The sequence below is a fragment of the Brachyhypopomus gauderio genome, chromosome 20 (assembly GCF_052324685.1).
Source record: "Brachyhypopomus gauderio isolate BG-103 chromosome 20, BGAUD_0.2, whole genome shotgun sequence".
Lineage (NCBI taxonomy): Eukaryota > Metazoa > Chordata > Actinopteri > Gymnotiformes > Hypopomidae > Brachyhypopomus > Brachyhypopomus gauderio.
In genome coordinates, this window is record NC_135230.1 from 11378729 (window position 1) to 11399463 (window position 20735).

The window sequence follows — 20735 nt, forward strand, 5'->3', positions numbered from 1 at the left end:
TAGACACAGTAGTGCTGCCCGGAGGGGGGGGGGGGGTGTTTTGTGGATAGAGACCTGTTGTCGCAGAGCATGTCACGGGAAGAACAGAATGCGGAAATTAATGGAATGCGGGCGCCGTTGGAACGCGGAAGAGGGCATCACCAGATCACTCATTTGCGACACGGCGGCGTGTTGATTCTGTTAGTTGTATGACTCGTTTTGTCGTCTGTCTTACAAAATGTGATTGTGTTATTTTCGGACCATGGTTAAAACTGTCTTAGTAGTTTAGTGTTCTGTGAACTTTATTTTTGAAGCGTTTGTCGCAGCTGTTCGGTTTTTGTACATATTATAGAGTTTTTGTATGGTGTGTGTCCAAGTCACCCTGGGTAGGGTTGGTGGCTATGTGATTTGTCCTTTGGTGTGGTGGTTATTCTTTTATTTTTGGTTTTCAGCCTTAGCCAACCTGAAGTCAAAGTGGGGTGTCACATTTTTGTCTATATATGTTATACACATGTTTCTTTGAAAATATCCTTTCTGTTCTAAATATCCTTTATTCTGTAAATATCCCATGTTTTCCTTTATATACTTATATCACTATGCACTCTTTGTCTTAAGTGTAGTTGCTTATATGGATTAGCTGTCAGTAGATCATAGGTTCACCATAATTCACCACAGTTGTTATGGGCCCAACCTAGACTGGGACGTAACATGCTCCATTATCAAAAGTTTGCATTTTCATGTTCAAATACATTGTGCAGTACCGCCAGCTTGGTGTTCGGGTTTTTACAATAAAAGGAGTCTCACAGTGTAAAGGCAAACATTTCACATTCTGGGGGATGAACAGGAATCAAGGGGAGGATTTGAAATAAAGTTTTGATGGAAACCTGTAGGGACAAAAACCAAATACAACAGGTACCCAAATTAAAGGGTTCATTTGGCTCAAATTTATTAGCAGTTATTAGTTGAGAATTTGTAAAAATGTAACACTGCAACATCAGCTGTTAAAGGACCTGAAGGACATGAGCTGTTAAAGGACCTGAAGTTATCAAACAATTTCACATGCAACACATTCTTCTACTACAAATGGCAGGTTGCATACAATCACACTTACACAGACATAGTTCGCCCTAACATAAGACTCTGAATAAGAGGCATGCTGACCTATTCCCGACATTAGCGCAGTTGAAATATTCATTCAATTTTTTCTGTAAAACATGTGACAGGATGCCACAGGTGATTCCAACTATAGCAGTCTCACCCATTTCACTGCAAAATACCATGAACACTACATGTGGGTTAGGTGTAGAGAACTGACTGGTGATAAGTCTATAGTTTTATTTCCTGATCAGTCTTAAATTAAACTGTAAGCAAGAAAAGACACAAATCATGGTTTGAAAAGGTGGACATCGGGTCCATAGTGGGGACACAGTTTGCTTATAAACAAACGTCAACTATGAAACAAGACAATACTGTGTTAACACAATGGGTTGTTATCAAAATATCAAGGTATTACAACTACTAATTTTTCCAAAATAGCTTACAGCAAAAAAAAGGTTCTCTGTTTCGCACTTCAGTGGTAGGTTCATAAACTGCCAGTGAAGTAGATATCCTGACACTAAACGTAGCTATTGGGTCAACACCGACAATCCGCAGGACTCCCCTCCATGGTACGATTCTGCTGCCCTCTAGTGGGAGCACTTGAGCAGGAAACGCAGGCACGCAATAATATGGAAGCAACATCTTGAAAGGTCTTACTGCCAAAACAGTGTTGTTCTATGCTCAGAATGATGTTGCATTTCATAAATCACGGTCAACAAAATAAAAGGAAATTACAAAACAATAAAAATATTTTTATAGAAAAGACAAAATTCTTGCTTTTTTATTCTTGATAAAAAAACCACACAGCATTGCTGTCATTTACAGGAAATAAGAAATATTTAATATTTCTATTGACAATGTTTAGGCCATGCTTTATGATTCATGTTTATGATGACAAGACTCCAAAAACTCCTGAATCTGCAGCCATATATCATAAATTACAGTTACATGGCATAGAAGTCACCCATGGATCCAAAAGCCCTGTTTGATACACTGCATGTATGACACATGTATATAAAACATGTGTGCATGTGTGTATGTGTGTGTGTGTGTGTCACGTGTACGTTACTGTTCGGTCATAGCAGCCTGTTCATCCATCCATGTTCATTCCAGTCAATCTGACCACAGAAAGCGAGAAAATATGATTATTCACATAGTAGAATACCCAGGTCATCTTTATTTTTCTGATATTAAGATAAAATTATAACTTGTGGATCATGATTATGTAAAAATATGTTTAAAAACAAAATCACTAATAATTGTTCCAAAAAACATATAAATAAATGTGCTGACTGAAACCAGAACTGTAATCTCAATTATGACTTTTGAGAGGTCATCAGAAAAAACAGATAATCAAATAGTTCCTCATAGCAGCTTCACTAATATGATGTAGTGTAGCACTGTAATACGTAGTATCTAATCTGAAAGATTAGATATTTTGTCCAAATAAAACACCACAATGTAACAGGTCAAATCTCCAGCTCAGTAGTCTAACTCTAGCCCGAGTGTAGCCCCCACTCTTATAAAATGGCCTGTGGCCACATAATGCACCAACCATGCATTAAATATGACTTCTTACTAGAATGCCAATCTGAGTTTTGAAAAACCGGCGAACCACAGATCTCACTCCTTCCCGAAGTCCCAATCATTCCAACTGCACCATTTTCCAGCCTCCCCCGAGATTTCATCGCTACAGAAACAGATCTCCAACAACGTGCATGTAAAAACTGGGCAGGAGAGATAAGCAGACAGCATTCCCCACATTCAGAGGAAGAAACGCCCTGCCCCGGGACTTTGTGTGGTTAGCCAGTGATGGAATGACCAACGCTCTGCACTAGGCTAGTCAAGTGTGCCACATTTTGTCTTCAGTTTAACTCCCTGGCCACGCATGTTATTCACTTTTTCTTTCTTTTATTCTCTTAAGCTGTTTTAAGATCATTTCTTTAATTTCCATTTATCTTCCCAGTGTTCTTTTATACCTTGCATCTTCACGCCTTAAACTGTTTTTTTTTTTGTGAGACTCTCTGAATTAGATCTACCTGTAAATAAACTAGTCTTGCCATGCAGCAGTTATTGTAAAGGCTAGTTCTGTATGAGGCATGTACTGAACAGGTCGCTTGATAGACTCAGATCAGCAGGCCACAGTCAGTAAAACCCAAAACAAAAGAGTGCGTCAATGACTTTTCACACGTCTTCTTCAATGCTTCTAAAGCTGTTACTCAAAACATGAGCTACGAATTGGAGTATGACAGGAAGTGGTAACTCCTCAGATTTCCTGGTGTGCTGCAGATAAATTGCGCCCTGCAAAAACATGACTTCAAAGTACCTTTGCTGCCCCATTTCCTTTGTACCTCACACAAAGCATCCATACCTTTGATAAAAGTCTGACAATATGTATGTCAGATAATTATTTGTTTGTTTCCTTTAAACATTTTAATTTGAACTTAGAACATATTTAAATAAGAACTTCAGACCAACATTCCTATCACTGAATCTGTTAATTATCTGAATATATCAGACTGCTACAATAAAGGCCCACAATGTCATTAGGCCTAATGCAAGAACATTTTTGCATTGTTATATAACATTTGTCATGCTTTTGTCTTAGAGTCTATTAGCTAATGTAATTAGTCCATCCATAAATAAAAGTGCATTTCCCTGACAAATGTATAGGCTACAGACCATCAGGGCCTTACTCAGATTTCTTAAACGATTTCACCGATTTTGCAGCACATTTAGCAGTCTGTAGTGACAAAATAATAATGGTAGGAGACTAACATACATTTTGATAATGCGGAGGATCCACTGACTTCTATATTGAACTCTGTAGGCATTATACAAAACGTAGTAGGACCTTCACATTAACGAAATCATACCCTAGATTTAATCCTAACGCTGGCTATCGACGTAGATAATATAAGTATACTCCCGCAAACCGTAGCAATCTCTGATCACTATTTAGTCCAATTCGAGCTTCATCTTAACATAAATACCCGCACGTCTCCTCGGCAGTGTATAAAGCGCTTGATAAATTCATCAACAGCAACGCAGTTTATTGAAACCCTCCCTGACTTAACTGCTTTAGCCCACTTGCCATCCGATCCAGGAGAGATAGTCTAACCGACTGCGTAGAGAATACCTACAGATCAACTACAGTAGCTCCACTCAAATATAAAAAGGCTAGATCCAAAAAGCTCGCCCCGGGGTACACTGACCAAACTAGAAACTTAAAACAAATAGCACGTAAATTACAGCGGAAATGGAGATCTACTAAGTTAGAAGTATTCCACTGTGCCTGGAAGGGTAGCATTGTTGAATACAAACGGGCACTCACTAAAGCACGCTCAGCATTAGCCTCACTGATGGAGAAAAATAAAAACAATCCTAGATTTCTTTTCAATACTATTTCTAAACTTACAAAAGATCAAGCAGGCGCAGAACATCAGATTCCAGTAAACCTCACTAGTAATGTATTTATAGATTTATTTGATAATAAAATAGAAAATATTAGACAACATATAAAACACTTTATTAGCAATACAACTGGTATGTCATCTGGTTTGGTTGATATTGATTTAAATAGCATGAAATGAAATGTGCCATATTTTGTCAATTGTGATTTTTTACACCCCAATCGAAATTTGTCCTCCGCTTTTAACCCATCTGTGCAGTCAGAACACACACACACACACTAGTGATTACTAGGGGGCTGTGGATCACACGTGCCCAGAGCGGTGGGCAGCCCTAGCCCGGCGCCCGGGGAGCAGTTGGGGTTAGGTGCCTTGCTCAAGGGCACCTCAGTCATGGCCTGTCTGGGAATCGAACCCACGACCCTCCGGTCACAAGACCAGTTCCCTAACCGCCAGGCCATGACTGCCCCCAGAGATACTGGGAGGAAAAACTTGATGCTTTTCATCCACTCCCACAATCAGAATTAGAGAAAATAATTTCTTCCTTAAATTGTACTACCTGCACACTAGACTCGGTTCCCTCAAAGTTATTAGAAGAGGTATTACCAGCTGTTACTGAACCTCTTCTAACTATAGTTAACTCATCCATTACAATAGGTCACATGCCCAAATCATGTAAATTAACAGTTATTAAACCTCTGATAAAGAAACCAAATCTTGATCCTACTGTGCTATCTAATTAAAAACCCATTTCGAACACATAATTTATATCTAAGATCATAGAAAAAGCTGTTGCCCAGCAATTATGCCTATATCTGCATAGAAATCACATATTTGAAAAAATCCAATCTGGTTTTAGGCCCCATCACAGTACTGAACCAGCATTAATCAAAGTAACAAATTATCTCCTCCTTGCTTCAGATCAAGGCTATGTATCACTGTTAGTGCTTCTTGATCTTAGTGTAGCTTTCGACACAATTGATCATAGGATCTTGCTAAAGTGGTTAGAATGCTGGGTTGGAGTCTCAGGCACAGCCCTTTCACGGTTTTACTCTTATTTAACAAATCACTATCAGTTTGTAGAGCTCAATTATATTCCATCCAAATGTACAAAAGTTAAATATGGGGTCCCGCAAGGCTCCATTTTAGGACCACTTATTTACATTATATATGCTACCATTGGGCATAGTTATAAACAAACATGGTGTCAATTTTCACTGCTATGCAGATGACACAACTTTACATATCAGCCAATCCTGATGACAAACTCAGTTTAGGAAAAATTGAGGCCTGTGTAAGAGATATTAAATACTGGATGTCTCTAAACGTCCTCCAACTTAATGAAGACAAAACAGAAGTTCTCCTCCTGGGCCCTAAGGCCTCAAGACAGAAAATTTCAGATCTAATGCTTAATCTTGCAGACTACCCCATTACACCTGGCACAGTAGCCAAAAACCTAGGCGTCATACTCGACTCCGACCTATCATTTGATAAATACATAGATAATATTACTAGGATAGCTTTTCTACATCTCCGCAACATTGCCGAGTTAAGAAATGCATTATCACAGGATGATGCAGAAAAATTGATGCACATCTTTGTTAGCTCCAGATTAGATTACTGTAACTCACTACTGTCAGGATGTTCAAATAGGAATCTAAATAAACTTCAAATAGTTCAACATGCCGCAGCCAGAGTTCTGACCAGAACTAGAAAATTTCAGCATAACAGACCAGTCCTATAAGCCCTGCATTGGCTCCCAGTTAAATTCCGTATTGATTTTAATATTCTTTTATTAACTTATAAAGCACTGCACGTGCTTGCTCCTGAATACCTCCAGGAATTTATTTCCTATTATGAACCCCCACGTCCACTAAGATCACAGGGTGCTGGTCTTTTATTAGTTCCAAAAATTAATAAGGTAACAGCAGGGGGAAGAGCCTTTTCTTATAAGGCCCCCCAGCTTTGGAACAACCTCCCAAAATGCGTCCGGGACTCTGACACAGTCACAATCTTTAAGTCTAGGTTGAAAACCCACTTATTTAGTTTAGCGTTTGATAATTAATATCCCCCCTTAGATAAAGGTACAGATCCAGGGGTTCATAGACGAAGGGTTTTATGGTAGACTGGGGCACTGGTGCTGTCGTCCTGTCACTGCTCGTGGTCACTCAAGTTTGTTGACAGTGCAGTGGACGGATGCCATTGTCTCAGAATGCCCCCAAGTCTATGTTACCTTCTGGTTCTGCCTTTTTTAGCTAGGCTGTAATAATTTAACTTAATGCCGGAGTTGCTGTCACACTCCAGAAATGTTTATAATTTCACCTGTCTTATATATGTCCTCATACAGAGCTAATTTTCCCCGTTTTATTTTTTCGACATGGCTGCCCGCTTGCTTGATGAATAATGAGATGAGGAGAGACAAGCGATCCATCCTGGGCCGGCCACCTCCTAACCGGATGCCTACACCAAGATGGACATTATTACATCTTTTTCCTTTTCTATATTTCCTTCTGTCTAAATTGTTGTTGTTGTCATGGTGACCGATGTCGGCCAGAGGAGGATGGGTTCCCCCCCTGAGTCTTGGTTCCTCTCAAGGTTTCTTCCTCATGCAAAAAAACTAGGGAGTTTTTCCTTGCCACTGTCGCCTTTGGCTTGCTCACTGGGGGCTAGGACTCGGCACTTGTAAAGCTGCTTTGTGACAACAACTGTTGTAAAATGAGCGGTATAAAAAAAAATTGATTGATTGATTGATTAAGTCAGTTCCCATCTACATCATCTTCATGGCCTGTCTGTGTATGCAGTCATCATACACTTTCATTAGTATACCTAACAAAAGCCTGCATGGCAAAGCAACCAATTTGTCCAGTCATTCAAAAATCACCAGATCACCTGCTATAGACAAAAAAAGACAACCTTCCTGGTTTGGGAGATGATTGAGAACGTGCACACTTCATTAGAACATCAGTAGAGGAATTAGGAGATGGTAACACCAAGGACAGAATGATGACAGCACAACAAACTCAAATGTTTAAGAAAATTTAACTAATAGCTTAGTCCGTATGTCCATAAAAGATGACCTCAAATAAAGTGTGATGTTAGATGTGTCAGAAACCAACACTGTGCTTAAAATATAGAAGCTCTAATGTCTTGTATTCGGATCACAGTTAAAAGGGGCTGAAACACCAAAGCCAAAGTGTGAGTTTGACATCTCAAATATTGGAGTTATTTAAAGTCCTCTGTGATCATAAAAGAGAGCTCTGTCAGAGCTTATGTCATGTGTCTGCAGTAATTACGTATTACAAAGCAACCATGGAGCTACACAAGACAACTTCTGAGTAAGGACAACAAAATGCAATAAATAGCTCACACCTCCAACAGTAAATACATTTAGACATTATGTCTGCATGACATCATCACTATAGCGTAGGGTTGCAGCGGTAACCGGTTTCACGGTATGCCACGGTATTAAAATGCACGGTTATCATACCGTGTGCGTTTGCTTATTACCGGTAAAAAGCAAGCCAGCGGAGAAACTGACCCGCGCATGCGCAACTCCGCTCCGGTTCAGCTACTCAGCACACAGCGGTGAAAATGACAGAAAGTGCATCAGACTTAACAAATGTTTTAAAAAAAAAAGCTAAACTAAAATCAGCGGCGAAAATGACGTTGGCTCCACCCGTGCGCGAGGGTCTCGCGCGCTGTCTCGCGAGGTCGTGCACTATGCGCGCCGCGCCAAAGCGCAATGAACAAAGTCATGTTTGCAGGGTTCATACACCTTTATAAGGTGGAATTAAAGCACTTGTACGTAACTTTAAAGGTCCGTTTCAATATTTCCCAACACTTAAGTTAAATATTTATACATATACTCGAAATGATTAGCTTTTTCATCACATTATTTAATGGTTGTTTATTTTCAAAACGCCCAATCTTAACGTCTTCACGTTCTCTCATTTTTCGTCCTGGAATTACAAGAGGCTCGTATTTGTTAACGTAATGCAAGAGAACTGTGCGGAGTCGCGCGCTACGGTCACTAGTGAAAGTATAATTCTAGCTTTTTATGGTCCTTGCTTTCACTGGATGTGAAAGACGCCATTAATTTACATGCGTTCATTTTCAAATTCTAACGTGTCTGTTTTTCATACGTTAAAACCAGACTCGGTGTGAACGCCTTAAAATAGAAATCTCTATTGTGACGGTCATGTCAGAAATAAATCCTCTCTTTCTGCAGTATCTGGTTATATTCTAACTTGGCAGTACAACGGACGTTTACAACAGTTGTTGATCAGACACTGACCCAGGCTGAGTTTATCAGATACTAAATAATTTAAACTTAAATAATTGTACTGAAATCCATGATTTAGGTTTCTCTAATTTTGCAGTATTTATATAAACATGTTTACAGCTTTTTTTTTTTTTTAATGGAGACATTTTGTATACAATAGTTCCAGGTTTCTACAATAAATATTTAATTGAACAAAAAAACTTGTAATTTCTTTAAGGGTCAGTGTATCTTTTAATAATATACAAACTAACTGTGATACCGTGATAACCGTGATACCGCGGTATTTTCTAAGACGGTTATCATACCGTGAAAATCTCATACCGTTGCAACCCTACTATAGCGGGCCACTCGAAGGGTTTTGGACAGCCGCAGTCACTCACCTGTCTAGCACCTCTTCAGGCAAACCCACAGGCAGACGAGCAGAACGGAGACCAACACACAGGCCAGCAAAAGGAGGAGGACATAGCTCTTCCTTGCCGAGGAACCTGTGGAGCACAGAGGCGAGGGCGGACGAAACGGTCAAAGTGTGCGTTAGACAGAACACAAGTGAAACGAATAGAGCTCGACAAACAACGCTACGAAATGGCACCACGCCGTTAAAGGCTTGGTATATCCGTCGGCAAATACAGAATGTAAGATAATAAATCCTTTTTTCTATGTTCGCTATGCTCACCCTTGCTGAAGGGAACAGAAATGGTGGCGTCCAGGCCCTGGTGCAGCGCCGTGCACGTCACCTCCTCCTCCTCAAGAAGTCTGCTCTGGAGCAGGATGCTGGTGACCACCAGCGTGGTGCCGTCCCCCTGCTGTTCGGACGATGTCTCCGAGGGCCCCAGGGTGCGGTTGTGTCCCTCCACGTTCCACAGCAGCCTAGCCGGAGGCCGAGATACGGCAGTGCAGTTGGCCTGGACCACACCCTGTCTGACGTGGGTGGAGGTCACCTCCGGCTCCGGCAGCACTGTGAAAACAGCACAACTCGGAACTCTGGGAAATTCGTCAGTCATTCATTTCGGTCACCACTGCTCTCCTTTACTGTCTCAGTGTCGACCGGGATTAATGTGATGCTGATGCAGTAAACCTCATCTTCCAAAGGAATCAATGATATTACGAACATTTAAGATACATGAAGTAGTAGATACTTAACTAAACATTACTGAACTTTAAGAGATTTAGTGCTTTGGAAAGAAATAGAACTTTTCTGCAATCTATATAGACTCATTATATGTCAAAAGGGCTGACGAAGGGGGGGGACTCAGGCAGGAACACAGAGGTCCTCTGTGTGCAGGCAAACAGCAGCACAGTCATGGCGGTAGGCTTCCGTCCAAGGCAAACCCCCTATAAGGCCTCGCATTCACAGCCCAGCACAGCGAGGCGCAGGAGCTCGGGATCACGGCCGGCGTTTGGGCCTACGACGGAATTCTAGTGCGCAACAAAAGGGGCCGTTCCTGAAGCCCCAGAGCAGGTAGGGGAGAGCACACAGACGCTTGGTGGGAACGGCGTGGACTAACGGGTGAAAGGGAGCGATGGTGCCTCATTGTGATTCTGGCCCCGTCTTCTGCACAAAGAGGGTGGAGGTGCTTGGCAGGCTTTGACGACCTGGCACGATTATTATTCCTTGCTTCCGCTCTGGCAACTTCTCCGTCTTCTGCATGTACTCGGTGGCGCTGACGGAGAACCAGGCAAGCGCACTTCGGGCCTGCAGCCGTGGACGCTGAGGAGCGGCGTCCGCATCCGGCCAGTTATCGGACAAAGCGCGACTTTGGCCCTAAAGAGGAAGTGCCCCAGAAAACCTAGGGGGCGAGAGAGTGCTGGCTAAACGTGTTAAAGTGGAAGAAGGCTTGTGACCGGCGAATGATCCCGACACTTCATTGGCTTTTTATAGTTCCAAATTGATTGTGTGTTTATATAATGTCTTCCTTTTCCTGACTAGTGCAACAAAGACGGGAGCAATGTGTGCTTAATGACACAAACACCTTTGCCCTGCAGCGCACATTTTGTAAAAATGCTTCTTTTATTGAGCTGAAGAGGGCATTAAAAAGTGGCATTAACCTTCAATGTCTTCCAAAAATACCAAATTGAGTCAAACCGCTGAGTTAAAAATAAACAAATACTGCCTTAGCTTGGACTCAATGGCACTGAAGCAATAGTTTGAGAATTTATTCCACTACTGAAATTTTACTAATGCTTACTTATACAATGTCAAATCAATACCTTACACAAAATTTAATAGTGCACTGAAATTTAATAGTGGCTCCAATACGCAGCTGTCACTATCTTCCTCATCCTCATCATCACAGACCTTGGGACGTACCATAGACAGCCAGGCATGACGTCGCACTCTTTGAGCCCAGCGGGTACGTGTGGAACTCGCAGGTGTAGCAGCCCTCGTCCTCCGTCTGGACGGGGTGAATGCTCAGCTGGCTATGCTTGAGGGACGGGAGCAGTTCCCCCCGCCCCCAGAAGGGCGGCGCCACAGTCACACTGCCCTGCTTGGTGTAGGAGGCCACGACGGCCGTGTCGCCCTGCTCCTCGGTTTTCCTCCAGAGGACCTGCAGCACCTTGTCCACGAGGGCGTACGTGCATGAGAACGTCACCGCCTTCCCTTGCACTGCTGTCCTGTTGCCCACAGCCTCCACCTTTGCTGAGAGGAAGACAAAGAACAACCGACCATTGTATCAAAATGCCCATAACCCATCTGCAAGTTTGACTGATTTCTCAAAAATAGGGGGAAAAAATATTAACATATTAGTTTTTCATGAAGACTTGGCTTTTATGTTTGATGTTTTTGTTTTGCAGTTACCACCCACTTATGTATTTGGGCACTTACATTTTCACATCAAATTAATGTGGTACTTTCAATTTTCCTCTGCATGCAAGTTCCACTGTACATTTTTTGGGAATAAACAGAAAATAAATGAAGACAGGAGGGACATTAATCTCATCAACAGAGTCTGAATAAAGGACACCAGACCCTGCCCACTTCCTGTACTGTACTAATTTGCCATCACACAGAGACAGTTCAAACTTTTATCTGAGCTTCGAAATCACCCGTTGTTAGTGCAAATAATGGTCAAAACTCAACACTGTGTGTTCTACTTCAGAAGTCGTAGGGCAGTAATGTTCATGTGATATCGGCCTCTGGGTCTCTCAGATAGGTTGATATCACCTCACCCAGCAGGAAGATGCAGGTCTTCGCTTGCTGCTGGCCAGACGGGTAAATGTCGAACACACAGGTGTAGCAGCCCTCGTCCCCAGGGGTGGCGTCCTGGACGCTGATGGCGCTGGAGTGCACTTGCTGCTTCACAAGCTCCACCCTGGCTTGCTTGCGGACTCTGCCGGCATTCTCTGGCTCGTAATGGAGGACGGTGGCATTGTGGGTGTCCAGCCAGCGGACCTGTTTGAGGATGTCCCCATTTTCTAGGGTGAGGTTACAGGCTAGCACGAAGGGAAGCCCCAGTGTAGCCTGCAGATGAGAGGGGGCTGTGACCTTGGCTAGGGGGAGTCAATCAAAAGGCATCGACCAATCAGGCGATGATAATGAAGAGAGAACTTTGAATTCATCCATCATCCCTTTCTAGCTCTGGCATAAACACTTTAATGCGGTGTTTAATGTGTAGTTGAGACTGAGACTGCAGGCATTACCTTGCTGGGGAGGGACCAGTATCAGAGCCACCCACAGGCACACAGAGGCACACTGATGCATCTTAACCTGCAAGAACGGTTAATAGTTGAGAAGCCTCACCAGCCGTCTTCTTGTTTTAAAGAAGTCACCAATAAATAACATAGATGACTAAAGAACATGTACAGTGTGATCTAAGGCAATGAATGTGCAAGCCGAGGCATGAATATGTATAGTTTTGTAATCACTATGAGATTTTGTAATTGTTTAAGTCAAACATTTACTTAATCCAAGGGCATGAAAAAGTACTTCTGTATGTATGCCTAGACCACAGGATGAGCATGAGGACGCCAAAAAGCCAGAAAGTCATGGCAGACTTCACAGATTCAGTTAGAGAAGATGGAGACCTACAGTGGAGTGGGAGGAAGATCTCTCCTCGAGCTATCACACGCCAGCTTCCCCCGCCCTCCTCTTCCTCAACAACCACTGCTCACACGCAGGCAGCAGTCTGTGGGAAGTCAACATCCAAAGTGAATGCACAAACAGACAACATAGACGGGATGCCAGTTTGTTTGTTTAACACCTGTTGATACATGGGACCCATTTACTTTTCAACAAGGTCATTTTTAGTTTTGTCTCACAAGCAACAGGACTCTCAGACGAGTAACAGGACTCTCAGAGTGAGAACCATGATGTGATTCTATGTGTCTTGTTCTATAAGGAGCACAAGGCTATGTTCCAGTACAAGTTAAAGTGATGAGTTTGTAGTCACCTGTAAAGCCCTAACGCCCACTGCATCTAAAGCTTTCTATGTCGGGTCTTAATGAATGTTAAATGCTTCCAAGCTTCTAGATTAAGACAGTGTTAACATACAAATCGACAGAAGCAGAATCATTTCTGTCATTAAAGGACCAAACGTCTGCCACCAAACTGTAATCTAGGGTCAACTGATTGTTTTCAAGACAGAATACTTTAAAGACTAAGAGTTAAGAGGATCTTAATACAATTATGACCATCACTTTATACTGTGAGAAACTGATGTGCATTACACTGAGGCCAAAATAATGTTAATAGACTGATAAAGTTCTTTTAGGCCGTGGTGGAAAAGCAGACCTGCCAATCATGTCTGTAAAACAACTCATGCTTTGTGTGTTTTTGGTGGGTATGCTGAGCTTATGGACATTCCAGTTGATACATCCTCATTGTCCAGTTCTGTACAGTTGGGGTAGGGTTGCCAAGTATGTCAGCTCACCTGCGCCTGCCATGGTCTGCTACTTTTCCCCCTTCTGTTAGCATCAACTGGAAAGTGTCCAGGTTCCCTTCTTTGATGTCTAGACTACAACTACACTAGTAGCGCAGCAGGAGACCACTTCACCATAAAGCTTAATAGAACACAGATTCAGGCATATAGAGAAATTAATTTAAAGGTAGCAGACTAAAGCTAACAGGGGAAAATACAGGAAAAAAACATAATATATACAACATAATCATGTGTATTTATATTTAGTTTATTGTGTTTTTAAGCGAGTCCTGCTCTGTGTAACAGTAGCTATTACAACCACTGGTGTTGAACCCCAAGCGTCCTCGCTGCCCGGAAACTCACTCTTAATGTGGTCCCAGAGTCGAATTCTGAGGGAGCACTATGGAAACGCCGCCAGACAGCCACATGCCTTAAGCAAACCTCAGATGAAGATCTCGTTGGGGATTATTTTTAAACTGCCTGGGTTTACCGCCCCCGTGCATGTTTGGAAATTTAATAGCTGGCTTCAATTCTCCTTGCCACAATCGTGGGTAAATCTCTAACCTAAAAAAAACGTATAACAAGCAAACAAATCGTGGATTGTTTAAAATTTTAAGGCATGTAGGCTATTCCTTTTAATGTTACTAAAACTAGCGCACTAGCCCATTTTACGGTGATTGATAAGGGTGAAACCCTCGCATTGTGGCTTTCTTTACTGGAATAGGTTGGTTCTTAGTAGAAACAAAACTTTAAAACTATAGAATGGTACATGGCAAATAATCTTCTTTATATATGCCCCAGGTTTATAACTGGAAGTTAGATTTCCGTTTTACACTCTACTGTAAACCATGTGTATGAACCAATAAAAAACACATCAGTAATAAAGCTGTCACTTGTTCACTGCAAGAAGCCACAGAAGTGCGCTGTTATATTATATGCAAATTATTATGTATAAGAAGAGCTCACCTTTCAGTGCCCTGTTTAACATCCTCGCTGATTAACACTGAACACGGTCACCGTAGACTCCACATAGCTACAAGGTTGATGTCTTTCTATCGCACAAGACCGAGACCGGGAAACAAGGACGTTCCCACTGGAAACAGCCAAAGTTACTGCACCCAGTCGTAACAAACCTACCGACTCCGCTGGAAAGTGCGTCCTTTTACCACTAGCTAAATTAAACGGACCTATGGCGACATCTAATGGCATCTTGCACAATTGGATTAAACACTTGGAAACAAATTGTAATTTCGTAACAAAACTTGAAGTAAGCCGTTTTAGACTCAATGTTTTTAAAACTATGAAATGCCTTTACGCATACCATTGTATATACCTACGTCTGAGTGCTGAAACGAAGTGAAAATCTGCTATGAAATCTGAAATCTGCCACGCCATTTTTGTGAATGGGTGAACGATGCATGTGTTTGGCCACTAGAGGGCGCGCGTTCACACAGCGCCGGATAGACCGACGTCATCTTTTCCAGCGGTATCTGCGGGAGAAAAGCGGCCTGCGGCCTTTTCAGCTGAGTCCGCCACCAGACTGCAGTTCGAGTTCGTGCCTCCCGAAATCCCTGAACTCAATCCGGCAAAATGATCATCTATAAGGACAAAATCACCGGTAAGAGTGTAGGGTTAATGAGTGTAAACGACTTGGCGAGTTTGATCGCGTGGATATTTTTAGGTTGGAGTGAATGTAGGTTTAGTCGATTTTTCTTCTTTCTCCGCCGTGTAATTGGGGCCTACCTCGGCGTCTAGGGTGAAGATCTGGCGGTTGATTTAACAAGTCAAAGTTTGTTTCTCTTCTCGTTTATTTCTCGCAATGGCACCACATATCGCCTAGATTGTGTGTCGTGTGTAATAGTTGTTAAGCAGTAAGACCCGCGAACCCTCAAATCGACCAAATCATTGTTAAAATGCCGGCATGTTTAGCTATCTCGCTAACCACTAGCTAAGTTTTGTCCACCGGCCGTTTGAATGCGCAGAAGTTTCCGATAACAGGCTCACCGATCCTCCATGACCCAAACATCGGCCTCGGTTTGTTTTTGTAACTGAGAGATTTATTTGGACCGGACCTGGTGTCGACGTGTCCCTAACCGCTGCAGTAACGAGCTAGCCGGTCCGGTGTGTGTGTGTGTTAGTGGGGGTAGTGGCCATGTTCACACACCAACGGGGCTCGTTTGTCAGACCTCAGATCTTCACCAGATCGGACCCCCAGATTCACCAGCTACGAGTGTCCGAGTATTTCGAGTAACTTGTCCGAATGTTGGTAACTAACTCGCCTTTCGTGCTCGGCAGGGGATGAAATGTTCTCGGACATCTACAAAATCAAAGAGTCGGAGAACGGCATGATGATCGAAGTCGAGGGGAAGGTAGGTTTTTTAAATCATATTCTATAATCTGCTGTTTTCCTCATGTTTCTTTGTGTCGGATTAGATGCCTTTCAGTCTTGTTCCGTTTTGTTCAACTTTAACGTGCTGTGTATTATCGGAGTTTATGAACTGTTGTTCGTGAAATGTTGCGCAATAGCGCAAAATGACTAGTTTGTAGGGTTCACCCTGCCACGAAACACACCCTGTTTTTGTTTGTTTTCTATTTTTATAAATTTGTGTGATTTTAAAGTTAACAGTACAGTTCAATATTTCCTCATAGACATGTTATTGTGTATTATATGAATTTTTGCATTAGAAATTTCAGTTACGCACATGCTTTAATTTTTTTATCGATAATGATTGTTTTTTTTTTGTGAAGGGCAAATGATGTTGCTTTGATATCTAGTAGTTGTACAAACTTTCGTTATCTGTTTAGACATGTAGGTTCTCTTGCTTATTTACACTGGAAAGTAGTACTAGCAACCATTATGCTGTTAGTGTTATACAAGTTTGGGTGATTTGCTTCGAGTTCACATGCACTAACACCTCGAGAAGAGAGCATTGCACATGATTTAAATAGTCAGCAGCTATCAATATATAGCATTTAATGTTTCTTAAATGTCTTGTTTATGCCACATGGAATTCTGTGGGAAATGATGCCTTTTTCACAGATTTTGTTAATGTCCTAATGAAGCACACTACACCAGAGTCGTGGTAAAAATGCCTTTTTGTAAGTGTTTGGCTCTCCCTGTGTGCACTCGCAGATGATCAGCAGATCACTGGGGGACATCGACGAGTCGCTTATTGGGGGCAACGCGTCAGCCGAAATCGCAGACGAAGGTTGCGAGTCCACGACTGTCAGCGGCGTCGACATTGTCCTCAACCACAACCTGCATGAGACCAATTATGACAAGAAATCCTACACGGTTTACATCAAGGACTATATGAAGACGTGAGTGTCCTCAGGCTCAAGCCCTCAAGGCGGTTAACTTGTTAATCTCAGGTTTTCCCTAAAAAAAATGTAAGTAGATGCATAAGTTCCACTGAGAGGTGTCATTTAACTGTGTTCTTGTCAGTACACTAATACTTATTTCTACCTAGTATTTACTTATTATACCGTATACTTGTAAATAATACATCTGAAAGTATGAAACTTGAGTCTTTATGGGGTTCTTGCAGAACTGACAGTCAGGTATTAAACACTAGGGATGCACCGAAATGAAAATTCTTAGCCGAAACCGAAAACCGAAAATTAGGAAACCAAGGCCGAAAGCCGAAAACCGAAACACCGAAATAGCCTACATTATGCCAATTATTAGTAACATTGGATTTATGGCTAACCTCACTAAAATCAAGGCATTGCTATTCAAAGAATAAATCAACTACAAAATTTCATTTGAAAATATTTATTTAGCACTGACATTACAGTAATGCATATTATAAAATAAAATTAGTGGTGGGCCGATAACGACGATAACGCTGACAACGGCCGACCACTAATTAAATTTAACTCGCTTGCAGACCGTTTTTATCTGAGAGGATAAATATATGTATTTTATACGAGTTAAATTTAATTATAACTGATTGGCCTGAAAGATAAATATAAATTCTCTCATAAAAACGTGACGTGAGTTGCAACAACATTAAACAGCTCAGGTAAACACGCTTCTGAGAAATGTCGTCTGCTCGGCAAAACATAACGGGGCTCAATGTGCTCTATTAGCCTACGAAATCCCTACGACAGAGAACGGCTGATCGTCTAAGGCAGCGAGTTCCATAATTTTTGGTGTAATGTCCTTTGCCTTGGCGCCATCACTGGAAAACTTTTTTGCTAGCTTTATCCAAATAAGCGCGTGCAGGTGGCGATTTTTGCTTGCGTCATCACAGTACATTGTTTCGGCCGTGTTGTTTCGGTGATGAAAGTATTTCGGCCGAAAACCGAAAATGCAAATTTAAGCCATTTCGGCCGAAAATTTTCGGTGGCCGAATTTTCGGTGCATCCCTATTAAACACCACATTTGTCAAGTTATTTTTAAAGGTCGTTTTTTAAGCGTTAGCTTGTTCTTGTGCAACATTTGGTAAAACACTGAATGAATACATTCCAAAGAGTCTCCTCATTAAAAGATAGCATAAGTCCTCCTCTGTGAGATATTTAAGTTGAATGTCAAAGATAGTAAGTAAGATTGGTTACCCATGATACAGAATCATGTTTCATTATAGTACAGTCTTCAGCAAACCTGTAATGTGACTATAACGCATCCTTTGACAGCCCAGTGTCTTCTTGTGGCTGCCTGGGTTTTTTTAAGACATTGATGCTAAATTAAAAAAGTCCCTGCGCTTTCTTCTTGTCCTGTCTGTGGCTTGTGAGATTGAATTGGGGACAACAAGACACATTTCATCTACCATGCTTTGGTTGTGCATGTTGGGATATGTAGATGATGCAGAACGGTAGTTATTTACTATAATTACTGTGTGATGAATCACAATGTCCGCATATATAATGCACATAATTCTGTGTGACAGGCTGAAGTCCAAACTGCAGGAAACGGACCCTGGGCGGGTAGAGCCCTTCATGGCTAACGCCCAAGCCGAGGTCAAGAAAATCCTAGGCAACATGAAGAACTATCAGGTGTGATATTCTAGATCATGGTCTATCGGTACAGTCAATGAAACCAAACTCTGTATATCTGGTGAGCTCCAGGGATGTCTATCATAACCATAAAACTGGCCATGTGTAGTTTGGATTTTCCTTCACTCGTACACCCGAGTAATCGTCAAACTGTTTCAGTACCACACGGGGTGTGATCAGGAAAAGGATGAACACACGTGCCTTGTTGCTCGATCGACCCCTTTGTTTGTTTTGGTGCGTTAAACAGGAGCGTTTTTAGATATCATTCTCAACCAAATGGTCCTTTCTGTAGTTTTTTACAGGTGAGTCTATGAACCCAGATGGCATTATCGGCCTGCTCGACTTCCGCGAAGATGGAGTAACACCCTTCATGCTCTTCTTCAAGGACGGACTGGAGATCGAGAAATGCGTGAGTTTTATGCTGTGCTGGTGTGTTCGGAGGGATAGTGCTTGGGGGGATAATGTACACTTTTAGTCCACTTTGGAGAGAAAATTTGAGGAGTTGTGTGTTGTCCAGTAGTGTTTGGCTGGCTAGCAGTATTTATCCAGCCTGACCTTTCTCTAGATTTAAATAATGTTACAGCTGGGTTTTTTCTTCATGAAGAGGGTAAGATGGGGGAGATGGATTGGGTGTGGACATCTGGAGGCCCTGCTACAGTTCTCAGTGGCCTCTGGGCCAGATTAGATGCATCAGCAGTTCTCCTCCACGCCCTCTTGTCTGTCCGTACGATGAGCGCAGGAGACCAGGCCACATGCATTGGTCCAACTGCTGGCCACGTTGGTTTCTTGAAAAAACAGCAGAGCTTGCCGTTTTTCCATGGCCCAAGCAGAAGGGGTCGGGTGGGTTGAACTCCAGCCAGGCTCTCAATGTGGGTGTGGTTTACAAAAATGTCTAGCTCACTGTGACGAGCCATCATCTGAATTGACCGCTCTGTGGGAAATGCTCTTGTTCTTTTCATAGTAACCTTCCCACGTCCTGGAGTGCCTCACCTTGGTGGCGGCCATCTACCCGGTGGCCCTGAGGCCTTTGGAATTGGATCACTCATCCCCTCCGACTCCATCAGACACAACAACCAGAAGCTTGTTTTCTTTTTTTGTTTGTTTTTTTGGGGTTTATTTTTATTTATTTTTTTTACTCCCTTCTCCTCAGAGCCTACGACTTCGATTTCTTCAAGTGTTCATCTTTCCAGAAAAGTCGAGGTCCCTTCACAAAATTTGGTGAAGGAAGAACAGTATTTAAGTGAGCTGAACTTGAGACTGTTTTATTAATAAAGTCACAGCTCACTTAGAGTTGTTTTGGGGTTTTTTTTTTTGTTTGTTTGTTTTTTTCCCTTCACCTCCCCCACTTTTTTTAATTTAAAAAAAAAAGGTCACAGTGGCGAAGTTGACTGACTGCATATTGGTTTGCTGCCTGCATGTCAGCTGTCTGTTGTACAGTTATTGCCCTCCATAGCCCGTCTCAAATTGCAGGATTGTATAGGATTTCTTGGCACTATTTGTGAAAATTATAAATAAAGTCAAGCTGCTGGCTAAATGACTACTGTGGTAAATGGGGACCATACAAGCGTTTTACCCACTCATTGACAATCTGTAAATACCTTGTTCTTGGTGGGAAAATTGACTAAAGTGGTTTAGTTGCCAAACTTACAGCTAGTACAGTCAGATTTCATTGCGCAGATGCGTTATTACTATAGTCACAAATAATATTTGTATGAAATCTTGCTTTTGCCTATTGGACTAAAACAACAATTGCTCCCAACAAACGGGTTAATCTGATGCCATGTACTGGTTTTACAATGCAGATCTCTTGTGTAACTTAATACTCAAGTGTATTGGATGTTTTAAACAAGTAGGTGCCCCATTTGTTTTGTTTTTGTAAGCTGTATTTTTGCAATATTCTTAATATACAATATTAGTTAAACTTCTAATAGTCTGTCATAAGTTGCCATATTGTCAGTTGTGATTTTCACCCCAATCAAAATTAGACCTCTACAGTTACCCATCTGTGCAGTGAGAGAACACACACACATTAATGATCACTGGAGGAGAAGGGGGCAGTCCTAGCCCGGCACACAGCTGGGGTTAAGTACCTTACTCAAGGCTACTTCAGTC

At 42.0% G+C, this 20735-nt stretch overlaps 2 protein-coding genes across 4 annotated transcripts; one reads left to right on the forward strand and one right to left on the reverse strand.

Moving 5' to 3' along the window:
* Positions 1-913: 913 nt before the first annotated feature.
* On the reverse strand, positions 914-15752 carry LOC143484678 (OX-2 membrane glycoprotein). 3 transcript variants are annotated; one of them, XM_076983533.1, is made up of 9 exons: positions 14963-15157; positions 14592-14718; positions 12797-12893; positions 12409-12475; positions 11938-12258; positions 11078-11407; positions 9443-9724; positions 9150-9254; positions 914-2195 (listed from the first exon to the last, which is right to left on the reverse strand). In XM_076983533.1, the coding sequence occupies exons 4-8, from the start codon at positions 12467-12469 to the stop codon at positions 9154-9156; spliced, it is 1095 nt and encodes a 364-aa protein (XP_076839648.1). In that variant the 5' UTR covers positions 12470-12475; positions 12797-12893; positions 14592-14718; positions 14963-15157; the 3' UTR covers positions 914-2195; positions 9150-9153. The 3 variants fall into 3 exon arrangements, with proteins under 3 accessions (XP_076839648.1, XP_076839649.1, XP_076839651.1); XM_076983534.1 differs by lacking the exons at positions 14592-14718; positions 14963-15157 and adding an exon at positions 15369-15752; XM_076983536.1 differs by lacking the exons at positions 14592-14718; positions 14963-15157 and adding an exon at positions 13989-14252.
* tpt1 (tumor protein, translationally-controlled 1) lies at positions 15087-20157 on the forward strand. Its single transcript, XM_076983539.1, has 6 exons — positions 15087-15243; positions 15921-15994; positions 16759-16946; positions 18518-18623; positions 18916-19032; positions 19585-20157. The coding sequence occupies exons 1-6, from the start codon at positions 15216-15218 to the stop codon at positions 19585-19587; spliced, it is 516 nt and encodes a 171-aa protein (XP_076839654.1). The 5' UTR covers positions 15087-15215; the 3' UTR covers positions 19588-20157.
* Positions 20158-20735: the final 578 nt, after the last annotated feature.